This window comes from Aedes aegypti, unplaced genomic scaffold, assembly GCF_002204515.2.
Source record: "Aedes aegypti strain LVP_AGWG unplaced genomic scaffold, AaegL5.0 Primary Assembly AGWG_AaegL5_hic_scaff_1682_PBJ_arrow, whole genome shotgun sequence".
In the NCBI taxonomy this organism is placed as follows: Eukaryota; Metazoa; Arthropoda; class Insecta; order Diptera; family Culicidae; genus Aedes; species Aedes aegypti.
The window spans coordinates 1-24524 of NW_018735140.1; the positions used below are offsets into that span (position 1 = coordinate 1).

The 24524-nt window shown below is 39.4% G+C and overlaps 1 protein-coding gene across 1 annotated transcript in view; it reads left to right on the forward strand.

Annotated features, from left to right (window-relative positions):
- Positions 1 to 5116: 5116 nt before the first annotated feature.
- Positions 5117 to 24524, forward strand: part of LOC110680634 (PAB-dependent poly(A)-specific ribonuclease subunit PAN3-like) — a gene marked incomplete at its 5' end in the record, with an annotated part of 33374 nt that continues 13966 nt past the window's right edge. Inside the window, 2 exon segments of the mRNA XM_021856429.1 lie at positions 5117 to 5208; positions 5324 to 5685. Of these exon segments, the coding sequence (XP_021712121.1) occupies positions 5117 to 5208; positions 5324 to 5685 (454 nt within the window).

A 24524-nucleotide genomic window follows, 5' to 3' on the forward strand; every position in this document is an offset into this window, starting at 1 on the left:
AGATGAAAAACCTATGGGTGACCCTCTCATAGGCCCAAAACTATGGGTTTTATAACTAATTGAATAGAATATTGTGTTATGAGTTATGAGTGAAATCAATCGGATATTTAGTAATGTTCCAATTTTTCTCTCCTTCTGGCCACCGGGCATAGGATCCAAATTCTTCTCTCCGCCTAATGGTCCCGTCAGAAAGCAAAATTGGCAACCTATTGGTAAGTTCTATATCAGCCTTCAAAAGGTCAACAATTTCTTTATTTGATGTGGTATTTATGTCTTTTTATTATTTAAACAGCGTTAGTAGTCTTTATCAATGGGTAACATACATTTAAGCATATCTATGAATTAGGTAGAAAAGCAAAGCCATGTCGAAGACATAGAAAATAACATAAAAACAATCAGCGATCGAAATAAATAATTATAAATACATTATAGTCTTATATAAAAACCGTACTACTTTCGTCAGCAAATACCAGATGATGGTTACATGTACAGTCGGGTCCCTATAAAACGCATATCCTATAACGCCACTCCTACAAGACACACAAGAGCGTTATAGAAGACCCAGGGCTTATGGGATTTCTCAGTTATGGGTGGTTGAATATCTCGTATGTGTGAGATAGCACAGTACTCTCTTCGGCGAAGTTTCAGTGCTAAGTAACGGGGTACATTTAGGAGTTGAGAATCATCCTTCTTCTTTTTTCTGGCATTACGTCCCCACTGGACAGAGCCGGCTTCTCAGCTTTAGTGTTCTTAAAGCACTTCCACGTTATTAACTGAGAGCTTACCTGTGCCAAACGACTATTTTTGCATGCGTATATCGTATGGCAGTACGAAAGATACTCTATGCCCTGGGAAGTCGAGAAATTTCCAACCCGATAAGATCCTCGACGGTGGGATTTGACCCACGACCCTCAGCTTGGTCTGCTGAATAGCTGCGCGTTTACCGCTCGGCTATCTGGGCCCTAATCATCCATGTAGTTGAGAATTTGGCCGGTAGGGCACTTTTACTATTTTCTATTTTGCACTATTGAACTATGAGGGCTAGGAATGAAAAAATTGTAACATATGAATCTTCTAAACCTGGTGTTTTGGAAGGTTGGTGTCTTTGGAAGATTTGTTCAGTAGCTCATGCGCTGACATGCGTTGGCAACATTCTGATACGGAATTACGCCACAAGGCGGCGCTATGAGTATCGTAATTTTTTGTTTTTGCGAATAGCCAGTAACCTGATCAAAGACGAATAAAGACCTCCATGTCCTTTGCAGCCCTTCTGCTATTGCACAACTTTGTCGAAGACGCTATCTTTCCAAGTGATCAACCATTAGAGCTATTCATGAAACAAAAGTTCATGCTCACTAGCGCTGCTCACCGTACTTGCCACGAAAATCTCGATACTTTTGGCTCAAATATGTAGCCCTTGTGATACTGAACAACTTTGCCGAACACGCCATCTTCTAAGTGGTTAGGCGACTGAGTTATCCGCAAAACACAAAAAATCGATGCTCACTTCCCGACTAGAGGCTTGTAACAAAAAAAATAAAATTTTATAAGAATTGATATGCATATCATATTAATGATATAATTTTGTTAGGCTTCGTTATCCATAGAACATAATAAAACAGAAATATAACATAATGTGTTTTATTCCTTTAGAATTTTTTGTTCATTTTTAACAACTTATGACAAAATAAATAGATGTTTTGGCATTTCAAATAAATACAATATTATCGTATATGGAACGTTATAATTTTGATACTTTGTATCAAACATTAAACTGTGGTTTGATATGTTTTTGATACAATTAAAACACATTTTGTTATGTTTTATGTTACTATTCATACACTTTTTGTTATAATTTTAGTTATTTTAACAACATCCTGCATCAATTTGTAACAACCTATGTTCGAAAAAAACTTATAACATAATACATATGCTGATATAATTTGTTATGTACCCTTAGTCGGGTTGCGCTTCCTGGTGCCGTAATTCCGTATCAGAATGACCACCGCATGAGCCTTGAGCTACTGAACAACTCTCCCCAAGATACCAACCTTCTATCAATATGTTACAAATTTTGCATTCCTATCCTCATAGTTCATAATAGTGCAAGTCAAAAAACGCCCCTATTCGGGCCAAGTTCTCAGGCACTATGCTACTCTTTAACACATACGAGATATTCAGCAATACCCCCTAACTGTGAAATCCCTTAAGCCCTGAGTATCTTAAAACGCGAATTCCTATAACGCCCCATCCATTGTCTAATAGGAGACCGTACTGTAACTGTCAAACATGAAATGGATGGTTGATTAACGACATAAACAATAACTCGATACGGTTGAGATTGATTTGGTTGATCGTTAGAGCTTAACATTTATTACCAGACAGACGAAGAAAATTGACGAATTAAATTTGTTTATTCAAAATTTCTTATGTTAGTAACATGAATCTAAACTCCGATTTTGTTTCATTTCATGAAAGCATTTTCAGTCCCCAACTGACTGACTCAAGCTTGCCTTTCAATAAAACTCTACTGTTTCTTTTCAATCTAACAAACCTTTCCTTTCATCACAGCAAGTGTAGTCTCTCATTTCTTTCGTGCTGCTTGTGCATCGCGCGTCTTAAATCAGAGCCTCACCACAGCGAGCTGGTCTTTTAGTCTCTAACTTTAGGAGCTGATTAATTCAAATGTCCACCACGTCGGCCCGCATAGTTTTCTCTATCTAATTTATTACCTTACAAGTTACATACATTACTATTGCCAAAAATAGGTATATTAGAATTTCAAACATTTCGATAGATTTCAATGAAATTAAAGTTAATATTAAATTAAAGTTAGTATTTATATAAATCCTGCTCAGAACTCTATTAGAATCCCACCTAGGATTCTGTGGAGCCATGATTTGTGAGAATCATTGTTCAGTTTTTATTTCATCGATATTGCTGCTAAATATTCTGCATACATTTTCCTAACATTCATGAGAGTCACGCACAAGGTTTCCGTAGAATTCATGTCAATATTTTTTTTGGAGAATGATTCCCAAATAATGCTTAGAATCTTCCCAGAATTGTGCGAAATTTACTCTCAGAATTTTTGTGAGATTGTGTCTTACAATTGCAAATTAAGTTTATTTCCTTAAATGGGTGTCTCATTGATAACTTCAAGCTATTTTTTTTATAAACAGTTTAACGGATATCACATTTTGAAAAAGTGCATCGAATCTAGCTGCTGAATAGTTATTTATTCTCCAAATTTGAAAATATTGTGAGAGTTCAGTTTGAAAATTACATAAAATAATTTTACTTATTGTGCTTCAACTTCAAGAATTTGAATTTTGAGCGATTCTTTCGATAGGCGTTTGTTGATGGTGTTACATTTATGAAAGCTCCTATTATCAGTTTTGCACTAATCGCATTGTATTTAAGTGACCTCAATTTAAATTTATGTTTGGTCAAACATACGTACAATAAAAATCTGATAAAAGATATTTATCATTGTCGATACAATAAATGATCAGAACAGCACTTATGTTATTGGAAATTAAAACTTAAGTATTTTTTTATTTTTTTATTTATTTGTAAAAAGTTATTAAATCAACAAAACTTTCCCAGGAGAAATGCTAGTTTAACTACCGGCAGCTTCATTTTTTACCGCAAAATAAATACTCAAACCGTTATAAATTAGTTTTTTTTTCAAATTTTATTTTGCACATTTTTCACAAGTTCCCAAACAACTCTTCTAGTTTAGAATTATTTGTCGATATCAATCATTGGTGATCTGGTTTTGATGATATTCCGATGTTCCTTGGGGGACACATTTTCCATATAAAATGTCTTAGGTGGCAATTTTGTTTTTGGTCAATTTATCAAAAAAATAAAATGTGAGCTATACAAGGCTGGGTAATAAGAGAGCTACTCTGAAAAAATCATACAAATCAATTGAGAATTCTTGAAGGTATCTGAAAAATCCATATGATGTTTTTTGAAGTTTTTATTTGGTCAGCTTGGTTCCAGAAACCTAAATGCTCATTACTTAAAGACGGCTGCAACGAATTGCTTCATTTTTTTTCAACATACTTTCATTAATATATTATCCGAAGAGTAAATATACGAATACGATTAGAATTCTGTAGCCTGAAAAATTAACGAGGGGTTCTGGTTTCCGTTGGTCCCCCAGGAATTTTGGAATATCTTCAAAAACAGAGGACCATTATCAATAACGACACAGATCCTAAACCTAGAAGAGTTTTTTGAGAACTTGTGATAAAATGGTGCAAAAATATTGAAAAACAAAAAAGTTATAACGATTTGAATATTTATTTTGCGGTTAAAAATGAAGCTGCCGGAAGAGGGGTTAATAATTATCTTTAACATACCCCCAAATCAGTTTTAGATCTTCTTCTACTATCTGGCGTTACGTCCTCACTGGGACAGAGCCTGCTTCTCAGCTTAGTTGTCTTATGAGCACTTCCACAGTTTATTAACTGAGAGCTGGTCTTGGTCTTGCTGAATAGCTGTGCGTTTACCACTACGGCTATCTGGGCCCCTGTTTTAGATACAATTCAATTCAATCTATACCTAAATGACACATTCTGTAAAAGTTCAAAAAAGGATTTTATATTATTAGATTACGTAGACCATGGTTTTGGTTGATTCAAGTGAAAAGTGTTACACGTCCTGTTGTGTCCCATGTATCGTTTGAAGTACTTGGATCATAACTTATCAGATTAAACATTTTGTCTTAGAGAAGTATCAACAAGTTTACAGAAATTCAATACGTATAGGATATCCTAATGTATATCAACTGAAAATGACAATATAATTTGGGTGAGTTGGGATGTTCATCATTTACAGTATTTTTAAACGATCGACTTCATTTGAGTAGACTTGTTTAATTTCAGTTGAAGCAATTATTATTTTCGAAATAGTTTCTATCAAATCGTTCGATATTTTTGATTTTTTAAATGAATAATTATTTCCTTTCTGTACTCCTTAATATCATCTTGATGTTTTTGTTGCTCAATTGCTAAATGCCACATAATATAAAACCTCGCAAACATTTCTATCAAAGCATGAACACTGACTGATTACTGATTGCTACAATTTTCTCTCCTTCCAGAGTCGACAAAACGTTTCGACACCAACGTATGGGTTGTCAACGGGCCTCAGCAAACTAACACTAGACTCCCCATATCGATTAAGAAAACTCAGGTAAGTGCACAATCATCATCGCCCTTTTTGGCGGAGGGAAGGGTCAGTCAAAGTCACTTCATTTCATCCATTCACCGTGTTCGTGTTCCCCTCCGTGCTTCAACTTTTTTTCCAGTGTGACCCCCCAGTCGCCAGAATTCATTCCAAAACAATCGTCTCAACACATCATCATCACCAAACTTCTACTCGTCGTACTCGATACTCGCTGGCAGCAACGGAATGGGCCAAGTCGTCGGAGCTTCCGGCGGCGCTGGCAAGGAAACGCTGTGATAACGTCCAACAATGGCACAACGGTGGTGGTGGCAACTCCGGGAAGCACCGGAGGATCAGTTCCCGGTCCCGTCCCGGTTCAAACCCAGGCAGCACAGCTTTCATCGGTGGCGACGGCGATCATTCCCAATGGCACCGGTGGACTAGCTGGAGGGGGCGGAGGAGGAGGTGGAGGAGGGACAGCTGGAGCTAACGGTAACGGCACCGGTAATGGGTCCGGCGTTAAATCCCAAGCCAGCAGCTACGGGAGCAGTATCCTTGGTAGCTCGCTTAGCAATAGCTAACGTATGCTGTGACGCCCCATCAAGGGTAAGTGTGTGGAGGTGGGCGTTAATTGGAAACGCATGCCGCGGTGCTTCATTTACCGTTATTATCTAAATAAAGGGCCATCAAAACTTTCAACTATCGAGATAGAAAACTATTGTGAACGAATGTTGCTGGTGTTCCCTTTGTGTGACAGAATTAGGACTGTTCATTTTTTCATGTTTCAGTGCACACATTGCTTATGATACATCATTTTCTTATTTTTTTTTATGCGCATCCTTCAACTACTATTATACGATGCTACAAAAGTTTCAGACACAAAAAAATGTTTTTTGTTGAATAACTAAAATTTAGTTTTATAAACCCCTGAAAAGGCTGTTGCACAGAGTTGAACATTATTTTTCGCAAAACAAAATCCTCTTTTTTATGAACATTTTGTAACTAGAAGTAGGGCTTTGAAATTACTAATGAAATTGCCCAAATCTAGAATCAAGAATTCACTGTTGCGGACTATCCTCCTTTGGATGGAGTTGATGTGGGATTAGTAAACTATAGTAGCCGTTTTTGTCGGTTGAAACTGAAACCTTTGTGATGTAGCCTTGTCTCAAGGGTTCCATCCTAGGTTAGGGTAGGTTTTCACGATAGTCCACTTTCTTATTGTATTACTGTGTGCATTTGAAACGCAAATACCAAATGCAGGAACACCAAACGCGGTAAGATTTTCTACAGGCAATCCGATGTCAAAGTAAGCTTTTCTATGCTAGGTTGGCGGTGATGTATGCAATCGTTGCTAGGTGTCCTTTGATTGTTTTGTCTTACCGCATTTGAAGGACATTAAGTGAAGATTTGCACCTCAAATGCAAACAGCAATAATTCAAAACGCGACTTGATCACTGAATAACTTAGTCTTTATGTGTCACACAAGACATTTATTCTTCTTAAAAATACACTGTTAAAAATAATGAATATTACACGTCATGTAAACTTCATTAATGCGATGTAAACACGACGTCATGTAAATTTAAGTCTGGTTTCATGTAAATATGTGTTATATGTCACGTTATCGCACAGGATTCTACTGGATTACATGACATATAGTTGAAGTTTACATGACATATGATGTAAATATCCATGATATACCACGCTCAATTATGTGCATTATATATCTCAGAAATTTACACGTTTTCGTTCGAACTGTGTAGGAACAATTAGTCTTAACGTATGGTTACCACTTGTTGGATTCACGACCATCCAGGTCAACGATCAGTTGGTGACTAGTCCTCTCTCATCCATCATCAATGGTTCCTCTTCGAATTTATGTGATGGCTCCATTATATCCCACAGAAATCCCATGCAGTAGTTTATATTAGCCCGCCTTGGCTCATAATAAATCTGACAATTGACACAGTTGAAAAACCACGGGTTGCGTACAATCACCTTCGTAATTTGATACCTAAGCAGTCACTCTAGCGAATGATCCATTTATAGTCAAATTTGTTTAAAAATCCCAAGAATCAGCAAAGTCGTGAGTTTGAAGCGCATTTAAAAAACTCGTTATGATCGTTTTATTGAAAACTCTCACACATTCAGGCATTAAACGATCAACATCAATTCGTAATATTTTTTCTTCAAAAGTTTTTTTTCAGTTTTCTAGAAAATACTTGTTTATGAAAATGATACATAGAAAAAAATACCATATTGTTGCGTGATGCAAGTTTTACAGATTTTTCATTGTCTTATCATAGGAATATCGTTTGAATGTCAAAGGGTTCAAAGGGTTTTATGATATTTAAAACACTATTGGCACAACAATCTTGACATATTTGGTAAGTTTTTTTGATGATGCAATTGAAGTACAAGCCCTTTTGAAATTAAAGGATAATTGCTGAAATTTTCAGCAAATCTATTATATTCATTCATTTTGACTAGCTTGACCTGCAGCTTCAGAATAACCTTAAATTTTCTAACCTGGAAATAAAAATTTAATAAAGAATTCACAATGTAATCGTAAAAAGCTACTGTGAAAATTCAGATAAATAATAACACGATTTTCTACAAAATAAAAAGCGAGAAATCTCTCGAATGTTACCTATGGTTGATCAAAAATTTGGAACTGCATTATATTAAGAACTAGTTGACCCCTGAGACGAGACTCGCGAAGACGGTCTTCTTTTTCTGTGATTGCTGAGTTTTTTTCTTATTCCACTTTGTGTTTATACCAATTATGCGCATGCTGTTCAAATCCTCACATGAGCCTCTCAGCAAAAAATGATTGAGTTTGCATCACATCGAATCGGTTCCGACACACCGTGTTGACCGGTTGTCTTTGTGCGTGCCTCGATACAAACCAGGTTCATTTCCCTAGTTTTCCGCGATTTTCGCGGTCGAAACGTGCGCGAATCAGTGGTTGCGATAGTGAAGCATCGTTGTGCAGTGAAGATTTCATGAAAATCGGTGAAAAAACGGCTGAAAATAGTGATTTTGTTTGTGCTCCACGCGCTCAGATAGAGCAAAACAAATCCCAGTCGGACGGTTGCCGGCCGGTTTTCATTCAACGTTTCGCAGTGGTGTGAGACACGGTGCGCCTAAAGAGCCTAAATATATATAAAAAAAAGTGCCGAAAAGTTTTGAAAATTTTTAAATTTTCGAAATAGTAAAAAGTGGTCGACTGTTAGTTGGGACGTGCAACAGTGCGTTCCGTGAACGCGTATCTACAGTGCGGCACAAAATTTTCTGGACATCCGCATTTTTTTCACGTTGAAGGAGTAAATAAGGTAGGATCTTTCCTTTTTCTTCTTATTGTTTACTCATTTGGGGTAGGTAACGGGTGACCGTTGCCAGTGAGAGGGATTCCGACGTGAAATAAAATGGCGGCCGCTAGTAGCGGCGACCCAGGTGGGTCTGTTAGAAGAAGATTGCCGGAGTACATGGATCCGACCAATCAATTCGGCGAATTGACATTTTTGCAGTTGACGGGGAAAAATGGCGTTGCTCTACCGGTGAATCCGTTTATTACCGGAAAATCAGTTGAAGCGTGTGCTGGTGGGCCAATTGAGAGCGCGAAATCTGAGGCACAAGGGACAAAGTACTTTGAGAGTACGAGACCCCGCTCAAGTCGCCAAGCTGCTGAAGTTAAAAAATCTCATTGACGGAACCGAGGTGGAAGTTATCCCTCATCCGAACTTGAACGTTAGTAGGTGCGTGATCTCTTGTATCGACTTGATTCAGATGGAGGAGAAGGATATTTTGCAAGAGATGATAAGCGAGAAAGTTATTCGTGTTCAGCGGATCACTCGTAATGAAGGAGGCAGAAAGGTTAACACTCCGGCGTTGATTCTTACTTTTTGTAAGACCACGTACCCGGATTATCTCAAAATCGGCTTGCTGCGCGTTCCAACACGTCCGTATTACCCCAATCCAATGCTGTGTTATGGTTGCTTTAGCTACGGACACACTCGTGTCCGTTGCCCTGGACCGCAACGCTGCGTCAATTGCTCGCGAAACTTCCACGGGGAAGAATGCAGTGAAGTTTCAGTCTGCCGTAACTGCAAGGGTGACCATCGGGCAACCAATCGACAGTGCCCAGTGTATAAGAAAGAAATGAAGTAATCAAGGTGAAGTGAGCGAAAACCTGAGTTTCCCGGAAGCGAGGAAACGAGTGGAGCAACAATCAGGTAGTTACGCCCAAGTAGCCGCCCAGCAAAGCGTGTTCGAGAAGAAGCTGAAGGAGTTGGAAGCGGCTATGCTGGCTAAAGACAAGGAGATCGCAAAAATGAAAGAAGAGAGCAAACGGAAAGATGAAAGGATCGAACAGATGATGGCCTTCATCAAACAGGTGAAGCAGCAGTCAAACCCGGAGAGAGTACACCATGCCAGCGAAACTATCGTTACGGAGAAGCCGCGCCACAACCGAGAGCAACGTGTTGCCCACTCGGCGGGAGGTCCAGTGACGAGATCTAGAAACAACTCCCCGGCTGTTCAGGAGACGAAGCGCGGAAGACCTCCGAAATTCGTTTACCCCAAACCGGCTACCTCGCCAGACACCAGCCCCGCCCCAAAGAAGACCGCAATTAGCACACAAGATCTCACCCAGATGGACTATTCCGGCGAAGAGTCTGAGGTATCGGAGACACCTCCTAACCAACGTCTTCGATAACCCCACTCTCGAACAACGTTCGGAATGCAACGACGACCCTCGCACGAATATGGACTTTGAGACTCTTCGGTTCGGAAGTAGGGAAAGTGTAGTACCTCTTCCGACGCAAGTACGGCAGGCTGAAGGAGTCATCCGGGACGTATTACCCCAACCCGTTGATGACGAGTTCACCTCCGTAGCCGATGAAACGTTTGATCACACCACGATATCGCAAATCCACCGAAACATCATCAACTCTGCATCAAAATCAACCAACAGTAACGCAGGCAATAACGAGAACACCGCGACACTACACGAAGTCTTTCCCCAGTGCCGGCTGTTGCCGGTGTTTCTGGAAGCAGTCGTGTAGTAGTTTCGGCAACGGCTGGCACTGTGGGGCAAGACGTCCCACAGGTCAGTCTCTTAAATACTCTATCGCAAACAGGTACTGCCTCGCCTGTAACTTTTTCAGATAAGCAAACATCCGCAAAAATCGATCAACAAGCCACAACATCAACCAATCGCCTCGCTACCAACAACCGATCCACCGAAGATACTACACAAAGTCTTTCCCCAGTGCCGGCTGTTGCCGGTGTTTCTGGAAGCAGTCGTGTAGTAGTTTCGGCAACGGCTGGCACTGTGGGACAAGACGTCCCACAGGTCAGTTCTCGTTTATTCAAATCTCAAACAGGTACTGCCGCGCCTGAAATCCTTTCAGGTTCTCGGCAACTCGCACAGTCAAAAACCGTTCAATCAGCACCAGCAGCAACCAAACGATTCGCAAATAACAACCAACTCACCGGAGACACTACACAAAGTCTTTCCCCAGTGCCGGCTGTTGCCGGTAGTTCTGGAAGATATCGTGTAGTAGTTTCGGCAATAGCTGGCACTGTGGGGCAGAGACGTCCCACAGGTCAGTTTCTTGAAAAACAGCAACCCAAACACAATACTGCCGCGCCTAATGTTTCTTCCAGAGGTTATCTCACATCCCCCGGAGAAGGTCCTTCCGGAATCCATCGAACAAACATTTACACAACGCTCTTCCCCCAGTGCCGGCTGTTGTCTGGTATTGGTAGATCTAGTGTAATGGTTTCGACAGCAGCTGGCACTGTGTGGGCAAAACGTCCCACAGGCAAGTTGCATTCACGCTCAATCATCAGCAGAAGTTTACTGCGCTCCCTTTTTTCATCTCCAGCTGATTTGCCGAATAACGGAAGAACATCAAACGTCATCATTCCGATACCCGTTTCCGTCACTGACTGTCGCTCTGGCGGCTGCTTTGCCCTTCAATGGAACATCCGTGGTCTAAGGGCCAACATTAGCGAATTGGAAACTCCTTATCGCCGACCTCGAACCTTGTGTGGTAGCACTCCAAGAAGACTAAAGTCGGTCAGCACGTCATCTCTCAGGACTTTATCGGCAAGCAGTATACGCTGTTACTAGCATCGAACTCCGCACACTATTGGCAACACGGAGTAGGCCTAGCTATTCGGGAAGGCATACCCTTCGAGCGTGTACAGATCGACTCCACCTTACACCTTGTCGCTGCACGCATCTTTACACCTATCAAAAATGACCGTAGTTTCGGTGTATATCCCACCGAGTGCAGCTCAATGTCAGACCGCATTGGGAGATCTGTTTGAGCATCTTGACGGTCCAGTTCTTCTTTTGGGGGACTTCAACGCCCACCATCTCGCATGGGGGTCTCACCAGTCGAGCGCGCTTGGCCGATATATTGCCGAAACAACGTTGGAGAAACAACTGGTTATCCTAAACGACGGCTCCCCCACTCGTATCGACCCGGCAACGGGTAACACCTCAGCAATCGACGTCTCCATCTGTTCTGAGAGTCTGGCGCGAAGGTTCACCTGGCGGACCTTGTCGGACACACACAACAGCGACCACTTTCCGATAACAGTGTCCATACCCGGATGGTCCAATCACCGAACGACACGGCAGAAATGGCTATACGACCAAGCAGATTGGTCCGTTGTACGAACGTATCACAGCGGAAACCATTCGCCCAGATGTCGAGTGGGATGTAGAGAGCTTCACGGAGAAGATAATAGCAGCAGCAAAGAAGTCCATACCGCGGACCAGTGGACGTATTGGACCAAAATCGGTACCTTGGTGGTGTCCTGAAGTGAAGGCGGCAATTCGTCAGCGAAGAAAGTGTTTGCGATCCCTTCGACGTCTTCAGCAGCGCGATCCGAACCAACCCGAAGCATTGTCGAGCTTCCAGGAAGCTAAAGCAATGGCGAAAAAAGCGGTCATCCTAGCAAAGCAGCAATCGTGGGAAAATTTCTTGGCGAAAGTATCACCCAACAGCACGACGACTGAACTATGGAGTACGGTTAATAAATTACGCGGCAACCGACAACAGCGACCGGTGGTACTCAAGGGGACGAACGGATTTACAGACAATCCCGAAGAAGCAGCGGAAGAACTGGCAAAGTATTACAGCGAAAGATCGGCGACTTCAAGCTACCCTCCATCGTTCCAGATGGCGAAATCGGCAGCCGAACGAGAGTCCATGGATTTTTCGCCCAATACCGGCGATGTGTATAACATCGATATTACCCTAGCCGAACTTCTGTGGGCTCTCGACAAAGGGCGAGGCGCCTCAACAGGTGCTGATTCTATAGGGTACCCTCTTCTTCAACGTCTCCCTCTGTCTGTAAAGATGACACTTCTTGAGCTCCTCAACAAAATCTGGCGAAGTGGTGAGTTTCCGGCCAGTTGGCGGAATGCTATCGTCGTTCCCATTCCGAAACCGCATTGCCAGGAATCCGGACCGGCCTCTTTCCGACCAATCTCACTCACCAGCTGCATGGCGAAGCTGTTTGAGCGCATCATCAACCGCCGTTTGATTACGGAGCTAGAGTCGAGCAATCGGCTTGACAAGCGTCAACACGCCTTCCGTGCAGGACGGGGCACTGACACATATTTTGCCGAGCTGGAGAGATCGCTGCCAAACACCGACGAACACTGCTTGATAGCTTCCCTTGACCTGTCAAAAGCGTACGATACGACCTGGCGACACGGCATATTGCGGACGCTGAAATCGTGGCGAATACGAGGTCGGATGATCAACATGCTGCACAGCTTTCTCTCGGAGCGAACATTCCAGGTGGCTGTTGGAGGACGATTGTCCCTCGAACACCAATTGGAGAACGGAGTGCCACAAGGTTCAGTGCTATCCGTGACGCTGTTCCTCGTTGCGATGCAGCCCATTTTTCGGATTATACCAGCTGGAGTCGAAATTCTCCTATACGCCGACGACATCCTCCTCGTTGTACGTAGAGCAAAAAACGAAGGATTGCACCGAAAACTACAGGCCGCTGTGAAAGCGGTTGACAAATGGGCAAAGAGTGTGGGTTTCGGTATATCTGCAACGAAATCGAATTGCTTTTATTGTAGTCCGAATGCGCGCCGAGAACCGGCAAACGAGATCACCATAGATCGAACAGCCGTCCCGAAGACAAACCGTCTGAGGATCTTGGGCATTACCCTTGATCGTACGCTTACATTTAAACCCCATTGCAAAGCGGTAAAAACAGCGTGCGAGTCACGACTACATATACTGCAAATTATCGGCTCCAAACTTCCCCGTGGCAATCGTTCTTCTCTGCTGCAGGTTGGCTCTGCACTGGTAACTTCGAAACTGATCTACGGGATCGGCCTCGTGAGCCGAGGAGGACCAGCATCTCTGCAAATTCTAGCCCCGGCATACAACAAAATGGTCCGGTTTGCTTCCGGAGCGTTTGTCACCAGTCCGACCACCTCGGTTATGGCTGAGGCGGGCACGCTACCATTTGACCTCCTAGCGGCACAGTCCACAGCGCGGGTGGCCATCCGAATTGCAACAAAAAGTCGAGAGAACACCAACCTTCCTCTGATACAACGGATATCGGACCGTCTGGTCGAACTTACGGGATCAGCGCTTCCCGTTGTTAGTCACCTTGTTAGACAGAGCAATCGCGAGTGGCACAAGCAAAAACCAACGATAGTGTGGGATGTGAAGAGGAGCATCAGAGCCGGCGACCCACCGGAAAAAGTGCGCCCGATTGTGCAACATCTGCTCTCGACCCGCTTCCATCAATCGACCGTCGTGTACACTGATGGTTCGAAGTCCGGGAGCACAGTAGGTGCCGCCTGGCACACTACAGGCCTGGCTGGTACATACAGTTTACCAGAACAGTGCAGTGTATTTTCTGCGGAGGCATACGCCATAAAAATGGCAGTATCGATCCCGAACGTGGCTAGAGAGGTAGTAATCCTTACTGACTCAGCGAGTTGCCTCCAAGCACTGGAGGCGGGTAAATCCAAACACCCGTGGATCCAAGAAGTCGAACAAGTAGCGAGGACCAAGCCGGTCCGATTCTGTTGGATCCCTGGACACGCAGGCATCAGCGGAAACAGCGAAGCCGACCGACTAGCCAACAACGAGGCTAGAAGGCAACCGGCCATCGAAACCCCCCTCCCCGGAGAGGACGCGTTAAGAGCTGTCAAGCAGCTAATACGGCGCCATTGGAATGACCAGTGGTACGATACTCGCGAATCTAAGCTACGGGAAGTCAAACAAGACACGCTTCGATGGGCAGATTGCGGTAGCGCAGCCGACCAGCGTGTGCTAACACGGCTGAGGATCGGCCATACGCGACTAACCCATACGTTTTTATTAAAAAGAGAACCTCCACCAACCTGCGAATGTTGCGGAACAACTGTAGACGTGCGACATTTGATACTGCAATGCAGGAAATATGAAAGAGAAAGACAGGAAAACAATATTAGCTCCACTAGTTTGAGAGACGCCCTAGCAAATGAAGAAAACACCACGAATAATCTACTGAAGTTTCTACATGACACAAATCTATTCAAACAAACTATGAGGGAAGTAACATAAATTGTAAAATAATGTTAATTAGTGACCATCCTAGTCTGACACGAATGCACCCTATGGTGTAAAGTGTCATTAATAAAAAAAAAAAAAAAAAAATCACATCGAATCATAAATAGCCCATTTGAAGTGAAATTTCATGCCAGCAAACGTAGCAGACATTAGAAATAATTAATCTTCTGCTAAATTTATCAGCAACTTTGGAAAAAAACTGCTCCGCCGACTGAGGTTTTTAATAACAGTTTACTTTGAATACAATACTTTTCACTTTTTCAGCGGTGGGCTGCATTTGACGTTTCGTGAGAGGGGAATCTGGGCTGCATATGACGTTGATATTTTTCCTCTTCGCGAGTCTCTCTCAGGTTGACCCGACAAACCTTGTTTTGTCTCGCAGTAGGCTGTTCGATAACGTAAAACAAAATTATACCCAAAAAACTATCAGTTTTCTAACCCTGTTATTCTCAATTTTCCCTTAAAGTTCTTCGACTTTTTGTACACAGAATCACATCGGAATACTTCAGTTATTTCGTGACATACAAACATAATTACATTTTTATTTATATAGATTTCATCTGAAACTCTCCAAGGAAGCATCTCAAAAGAACATGGAAAGAACTCAGGAGTCAACCATATGTACATCAAGATGTCACCAAGAATCTATCCTGCATGGCAAAAACATCTATTAAGAATCTCTAACCAAGCTCTAGTCAAATATAAACCATAGAGAATTTAAAGCAATCTGTCATAAACTTCGGAAGACTCTTGCATTGTCTATTCTGATTTGAGTATAAACACTCAAAAACCACAAAAGATTTTTTTTTTTGAATTGCAAAGAATTTTATAATAAGTTGACTATGGAACTCCTCAAGAGTTTCCAAAAAAATCGCTTACAGTCCACTTGAGATGTTAAGAACATGCAAAGAGAACAGCACTGCTCCTGTGTAGTACTGAATGAACATTGTTATGCATTTTGTCTTCCAACCCTGTTATAATGGGTGCACGGTGTCTTTGTTGAGCAACTTATTACAAAAAATAGGTTAGTTTGAAATTTCGAACTAAAGACAATTAGTCTTTGCTCTTTCATTGCTACAAAAATCAAAAAAATCGGTCGGGGGGTCCAGAACATTTTTTTATTTAATGTGAAGTATTCATGGATATGTGTTTTTGTACCGACGCACATTGCGGTGAACGTATGGAGATCAGCCTGGGACACGGTTGTATGAAAAATTCAGATTCTCGCTCCAGTCCACTTTTTGGATTGCATTTAGGTCTCATAACAACTGTGCAAAATTTCAGCTTGATTGGAGAAACTATGTTTTAGCGCCAGCAGTTCAAAATTTGTATGGGATTTACTATGGGAAAACTTACATTTGCAAAGAAAAATCGCCAGTGGTCGCCCATTGAACTCTATAAAAATTCTGAACACAGATCTCGATAGGTATCTTTACGATAAAGAATATTGCAAAGATCCAAAACAATCCGACTCTTGTGAAAAAAGTTATTCAATTAAAACCTATTGGCCACTATATGTGGCCATAGGTCGATTAGCCATAGCTATAGTCGATTCTAGAAATTATCCGTGACTTGAAATTTGCCTAGCTCCAGGGGCACAGAAGCACATAACTCTTGTCACCCGACCTGACCCAGTGATTCACCGTAATCATTCCGGCCACAGGAACATTCCCGAGATTCTTTGACCACTTTTAGAAACTAGATATGTGTACGAGTATTCTTCCAAAAATAATTGAAATCTTTTAAGTATTCGCTGAGAGGTGAGAGTTTTAGTAATCATGAAATAACATCAGCGCTACTGTAAGATCATGCCTTTTGTAAGTATTGATACTTCGGCCAGATGTCCGGATTTCGAGATCTGCTGTATCAGGTAACGCATATGAAAAATAATCCGAATTTTCCAATTATTTCAATTTTGTATATCCAACAAATTTGGGTTCGTTTATCAGAAAATGGAGTAAAATTCTTACAACTCTGTATTTGATAATAGAGTAACAACTGTTTACATCGTTCTAACAGTTGGCGCCAGCGAAAATACAGACAACAACCTTTTGAACATGCAGTTTCTCTCATTGGCCGCCGAGCGGCGGTACTGTTGTCCGTATTTTACTCACTGCACTTCGCTCGTTTCTCAGATTTCTCGTTTCTTCCTTTCTTTCAACGTAAGCTCATCGAGAACTGTCAAAACGTATGAAAAATTATGAAAACGTAAATAGCTTGAAATTAAAAAAAAAAAACTGTATCAAACAACTAATGAATAGATATGAAGCGTAAAGTGAATAGATAACATTGTGTGTTTAGTTCATCTTCCATGGTGATTTATTTAATTCATAATTACGTTTTCAACTACTTCTGAAAAAGAGTCATCTGCTGCTTTTTTAAGAATGTCGCCCTATTGAGTTGCGAAGTATTCAGCAAAATTCAATTAGTAATTTTTTTTCACTTAAACGTTCTCTAATAATCCTCTGGTCATTGTCCGGTTATATGGCTGAAGTATCAATGTAAAAAACATGTTGTTCAGGTCACTTCTTCAGAAACCGGTCATCTGGACGAAGTGTCAATACAGGCAAGAAGCATGTTTCAACAGCTACGCTGAGATCGTTTCATGAGGTTTGAGTAGTCGCATGTCTAGTATTGAGTTGCATCCATGTTTGTCTCCTGGTTGACTGGAAGTGACACTACAACCGAGCCTTGACCGAGTTGATATCTTGCATTACCGAAAGTCTTACTCATCCGACCGATCATAGTGAAAACCGCATTTGATTCAACTTATTTGTTCCGGAGCACCAGTCGATTGAGAATAAAAGGTCTGTCTCAGGGCTTTGAGGGTTATGGCCGCACGGGACGTCATCATAATCAACCTATTCATTTGAAGAAGCAAATCTCAAGAACCACTGCATATATCGATGCGAAAAATGTATCGTTATATGTAGTGCACAAACAAATAAATTTTCAGCTTCATCGGTTCACTAAAACTCGAGATTTGCTTCCACAAAGTTTTGATGATAATTGTTAGAGTGAGACAAAAGATAGGGAAAATAACATGGTCTCACGTGTCACCTTAAGCATTTTCGTCAAATTCGTCAATGGTACAGTTTTAGACCGTTGTACGAGTGTTGCTTCCTTCCCGTTCGTTACCTTAGACCAGAGACACGTCCACGTTCGAAACCATGGGTAGGACAAACGTTGGCATATATGTTGTGCACAGTGTAGCTAAAAAATCAACCCTATGTAATTCTAGACTCCGTAATCCGTAAAAATAAGAAACCAAAAAACATACCTAAAAGGAACCAAAAAGAGACAAAACAGGAACCAAGAAAACAAAATGAAACCTAATAGGAGCCAAGAAATAAAAGTTTGAATCTTCATAACTTCAGAGCAGACATTTCTTTAAGATCTAAGACTTTTTTTTTAGAATTTCTGGCATTATAGCAAGTATTACTGAGGGATTCCACGGAGGCATGCAAGTCGATTCTGATCGACCATTTCAAAAATATCTGAAACTTTGCACAGTTTTTCAGTTCCATCTAAATCGTCATTTTCCGATATCAAATCTTCAAGTTGAGTCACGACTAACTTTTCAAAAGGGTGTATGTGAAAATGGTTCAAAAATATTCAAAAAGCTGCACAGCAAAAACGGTTCGTTCGATTGTTAGACAACTAAAGAAACAAAGTTAGACAACTAATTAAAGATTCCAAAAAAAATACACACAGCAAAAAAAAATTTTTTTTTTGCATTAAAAAACATTATGTTTGTCACAAAAACTCAAATATCTCAAAACCCGATCGGAATACCAACGTAATTTTTTGAGGGAAAACGGTCCATTATATTAGCTATCTACCATAAAAATTTGGTGATGGTAAGCCAATAAACAAAAAAGTTATGACATTTCAAATATTTCACAAATTTGACACTTAGTGAAATTTTTTTTTTTTCATTGTTAATTTTTTTTAGGACCGCAGTTTGTTGCTGAATTTTTTGTTAAGGGTACCACATGAGGTTAACAAGTTGTTTTCATGATATTTTATTTAATTATTCATAACTATTATAGCATCTATTAGAAAGTTAGACGCGATCCAGTGTTGTGATCTAAAGTCTTGATAGTGTCATATTTTTTATTGTACGTAACTGAAGAAAAATTCTCTCAATAGTGTTGAAACCTTTTGATAAAAGAAACCTATAAGAAATCTAATATTGAAGACAAAAGCTACAAAAAAAGTTTTCTATACAGGTATACGACTAGTTTACCTGCAAAAAGTTTACCTCGTAGAGAACAAGGCGGGTCTATACCCAGGTGATCTAGTATACGTAAAGCAGGTCGGTTTTCTCGGCGCTGGTTTTCTCCACAAAGTTAAAATCTGATTACACCTGGGTATAGACCCGCCTTGGTAGAGAATAGACTTTGTTAATCATATTTGGGAGAAAGCGAGTAACTTCAACAACATCAAAAACATGATAGGTACATACCATGAACATACTCACGAAAAAGCTAAAAATATACTACCACTATGGGTATAGAAGATTTAATTGTAAAAATTTTTCTTCAGTCAAGCAAACGACACCAAACTAGTCAGTAAAAACTTAAAAGTGATTTTGTTTATTAAAATCTAACGAGCAACATGAAGTAGTCGCTTTCTCAACTGTTGCAGGCCGTTTGCAGAAAAAAAGTGTTCGAAAGAGCTACGAAATCTCACCGAAAGCACCATAGATAAACTGAAAGCGGCTGGTTATGCTCCAATGTCTACATTGAATACAAATTTACGCATTTGTACGTCCTGCCGTTTAAACGTTGACAAACGGGCAATCTGTACATCATCGGTGGATCAGGTTGCAGGAAGTTCGAAAACAACAACAACTGAGGAATTACTAGATGCACCGACAACAACTGAGGAGTTACCAGAAGTACCAAGTGCAGATAGTCTTGCCACGGTACCATCAGCGACATCTGTTTCAACAAATCAATCAGAAGATGAGTGCATCCAGAAGGTCAACATCGAACGCTTCAACGAAGGGATAGCTGGAATAAAAGTGACTCCGATTAAATGGACGAAGATGGGTTACGTCAATTATCCCGAGAAAAAATACCGTGAAATCAACGAAGCTGTACGAAGAAACCTCTTCAAATTAGGACCTGAGGATGTGGAAAATACAGACTACGATGAGGCAATTATGAATATGAAGGAAAGGTTCTCGAATCTAGCCACGACAAGGAAAGAAAAATTATTTATTTTGTCGATGCTGCCAAGCTCGTGGTCTATTCAAGACGCCATTGATGAGTTCAAAACCAATAGAAATACAGCAAAAGAGGCAAAACAATTCAAAAATAACTGTCTTGCAACCAAAAATGCTAGGTCGAGTACTTCATTAACAGATGAGACAAAAGAAAAAATAATTCAATATTTTGAAGACGATGAAGTAAGTAGAGCTATGCCTGGCCAAAAAGATTATGTATCTGTAAAAAAAGATGGAAAGCGTCAAGCAATCCAAAAACGATTAATGATGACTACTTTGAAAGAAGCGTATACACGCTTCAAGGAAATTAACGATCTATCTACGATCTTGTTCGGATTGTCCAGATTCTTCATCATTGGAAAATACTTTATTCGCTGAGTTTGAAGAAAATTATATTGATCAGTTATCATTTGAGCAATGGGTGACTACGGATAGGTGTGACCTAGAAACTATTGTAAAACCTGTAGATGAGTTTTGTGTCATTTTTATGCTTGAAATTAGAAAGTTTAATTCCTCACGACTTTATTAAAACAGAGCAATCCCGCTTTTTAAAAAATACGAAAAATACATTACAAGATGGTGAATTTTTAGTCATTTGTGATTTTTCTGAAAACTATAGCTTTGTATTGCAAGATGAAGTGCAGTCCCATCACTGGAACGTACAACAAGCTACAATTCATCCATTCGTTATTTATTTCAATGGAAGTACGCAAATTGAACATTTTAGTTTTATTGTAATTTCCGAAGATTTAAGACACGACTCAGTATCTGTAAATTTGTTCATTGCCAAAATGATTAACTTTTTACGCGTTGATAAGGATAAAGAAATCAGAAAGATATATTTCATGTCTGATGGAGCAGCATCGCAGTACAAAAACCGTAAGAATTTTTCGAGCCTATGTCAATTTAAATCAAAGTACGGAATTGATGCAGAATGGCATTTCTTTGCTACGTCACATGGCAAAGGTCCTTGTGATGCTATTGGAGGAACCATAAAGCGCATGGCCACAAGAGCAAGTTTAGCCAAAGAACGTGAGCATCCAATTAAAACAACAAAAGAACTATTTGATTGGGCGAATCGCAGAAAAGAAGAAGATTTAACAAAATTATCATTTTGTTTTACTACTACTGAAGAGTACGAATTAACGGCATCAGAGCTCAGCGAGCAATATAATAACGCGAAAACGATCCAAGGAACCCAAAAATTTCACTGTTTCATTCCATTGTCAGAAAATAAAATTAAAGCAAAACTATACTCGAACTGTACTGATAATGATGCAAAAGTGTTCGATATTGTAAAAAAATTGAATAACAATAAATAAATAAATAAGTATTAATAAAACGTTTTCAATGATCTCATAACGCATACCCAAATCCAAAACTTTTAAAGCTTATATATGGTCGGGGTTCTGCCAAACCGCACCAAGAGCCAATTTTTTCAAAAATGAGTTATTCACACAAGAGGATTCAGATTATCATAACCTTTCCACATAACAAATATCGTATAATTTAAATCGTCCCTCGTTGTGTAAATTCATAATTTTTCTCTTGCGGGATATGTAAAAGCTGAAATGTATCCAACCAGAGCGAACCATAAACCTTAGTATCTCATTGGAGGTAATTGAGTATTCCGAATCAAAACGGCATTTTTTTCAGATTCTTTCTAAGACATTGCATAGTGGTCATTCCGGACAACATACAGGATTAACACCAACGGATTTGAGCATGTTATGTAAGCGAACGGCCCATGTAAAATAAATTATTGTTTTTGTGGTGCTGATGTGTTTTCATTGAAATTTTGTTCAGCCATACCGCACCAAGTACCATTAATATAAAAATCGTGTTTTTGTATGAACAAAAGGTATCAACACGCGTTAAACGCTCGCCTTTGCTTTTTATATAATATGTTGATAGATCCATGCCGGAGCCGTAATGAAATAACAAGACATATAAATTTAATATTGTTCGAATAATTTAGTAGCACTTGGTATGCTTTAGCTGTTCAGAAAATGACGTTTTCGCTATCAAACCTATTTGATCAGAGTGCGCATAAGTTGTTTCGAGTTTTTCGCTCTCAATTCAACAGTTCGAAATGACCTAGAGGTAGCACGCCAAATCGCCAATCGAAGGACACGAGTTCGAATCCCGATCAATATTTTTTTACGTTGTCCCTAACAGGCAGTCATAAAATTAATCAACTTTCAGCTTATGTGTCTATTTTTAAACAATAGAGCACAAGCAGTTACATGCACAGCGGGAATGATGAATTTCGTGTCATTCCTGGTATCCGCTTCACATAAAGAATCATGAACTTGTTCAGCCAAAGTGTGCTAAATGCGAATAACTTGGTGCGCTCTGGCAGAACAAATTCATGGTTTTCTTCAATTATTACATTTTTTAACTACATCATTATTGTCTTTTTCGAATCTTTAAGCGCGTGAGGACCTTAATTTAACATAATTTCTATTACAATAGATAATCCCCCTAGAGAAAGACAGATAGAATACGTTTTGGATGCCTTGTACCAATTTATTGTGCACATAGATTCCCTACATTATATTGTGAACCAGTTCTATGGGAAATTACAAGTTCTTCCCAATCATAGTAACATAAATATGTGTAACATGCATTTCAACATGCATGGCGATGATACGAACCATTCTTCTTCTTTTTTTCTTGTATTGCTGGAAATCATGAAACACATTCAGCCAAACCGAACTGAAAACCATTTTCTTCAATTTTTGTTCAGCCAGAGTGAACTAAGTTCCTTTTAATATGAATCAAATATAATTACATAGAAAATATATGATGATTTTCTTGAATATTCTTCCTTGACTTATTGATTGTACCCTGTGAGTCATTCAGGAGCGATAAAATTTTGAAAAGAGTCATTCGCGATCTAATTGCATGTGAGTTAACTTTAATGTTAAATATCTCAAAATGATGGTTTTGGTACTTGGTGCGGTTTAGCAGAACCCCGACCATATAACATTTAGAAACTCATCGATCATACTCTAAAAAAAAATATCCTGGTAAAAAAAAAATATTTTCGTGTAATCTGTTAATTATTTTAATTTATACATATATACATATACATATAATATTTATACATATACATAATATTTATACATATAATATACATAATACTAATGAATACATGAAAACGAATTGTTTAATTCACGCAAGGCCCTTAACAATAAAATCAGCAACAAACTGCGGTTCCCGTAATAATTTACACCGAAATTTTTTTTTTCTACTAAATGTGAAAATTGTGACATGTTTGAAATGTCATAACTTTTTTGTTTATTGGTTTACCATCACCAAATTTTTATGGTAGATAGCTAATATAATGGACCGTTTTCCCTCAAAAAATTACATTGGTATTCCGATAGGGTTTTGAGATATTTGAGTTTTTGTGTCAAAAATTATGTTTTTTAATGCAGAAAAATTTTTTTTTTACTGTGTGTATTTTTTTTTGGAATCTTTATTTAGTTGTCTAACTTTGTTTCTTTAGTTGTCTAACAATCGAACGAACCGTTTTTGCTGTGCAGCTTTTTGAATATTTTTTGAACCATTTTCACATACACCCTTTTGAAAAGTTAGTCGTGACTCAACTTGAAGATTTGATATCGGAAAATGACGATTTAGATGGAACTGGAAAACTGTGCAAAGTTTCAGTTCAATAGAAAAAAATGAATTAAAAAATTGACCAAATTTTGGTGCTGTTGCTTGGAATCACTCTACTGTATGTTTTATTTTTATGATTTTCTATAGGAAATTCATCAGAAATTCTCTCAGGTATTTGTTCAAATATTCAAACTCCGAAACTTTATAGTGGAATTCATATAATGATTATTTCCCAATTATTCTAGGGAATTTTTTCTCCAAGAATTTTGTTGAAGATACCTCAAGAATTCAACTTGGATTTTTCCAAGGAGAACCACAGAAATGAAATTTCCTCAAAGATTATTTTAGAAATCATCTGATTTCCTCAAAAAATAGTATGCGAAATTTTTCAAAAAAGTCCTAACTGCTCCAAGATTGTATCCAATGATTCGTCCATCGATTTCTCTGACACATCCTATAAGATTCGCGGTCAAAACGTCTTCTAAAGTTCAATCAATAACTTCTCCAGAAATATCTAGAGATTTCCTATAAAATTGTCTTTCAGGATTTATATAAGATTTCAACAAGGGATTTATTCAAATATACCTTCAGCAATTGCTTCAAGGATTCTTTCATATATTTATACAGAAATTACTCCAGTAATTCTGTGAGATTGTCTCTGGAAAGTCTTGAATGTTTTTTGAAGAATTTTTTTCAGCAATGCCTCCATGGAAATGCCAAGAAAGTTTTTCTGTAATTTAAATCCATGAGGTATTTTTAAAGAATCCTTAAATAATCTCAAATAAAACTTGTGTCAGATTTAAAATCGCTCTTAATTAACAAGGATCTCTGAAATCTCATGAAGTTCCTACATAATTAACTAAAATAATCGAAAT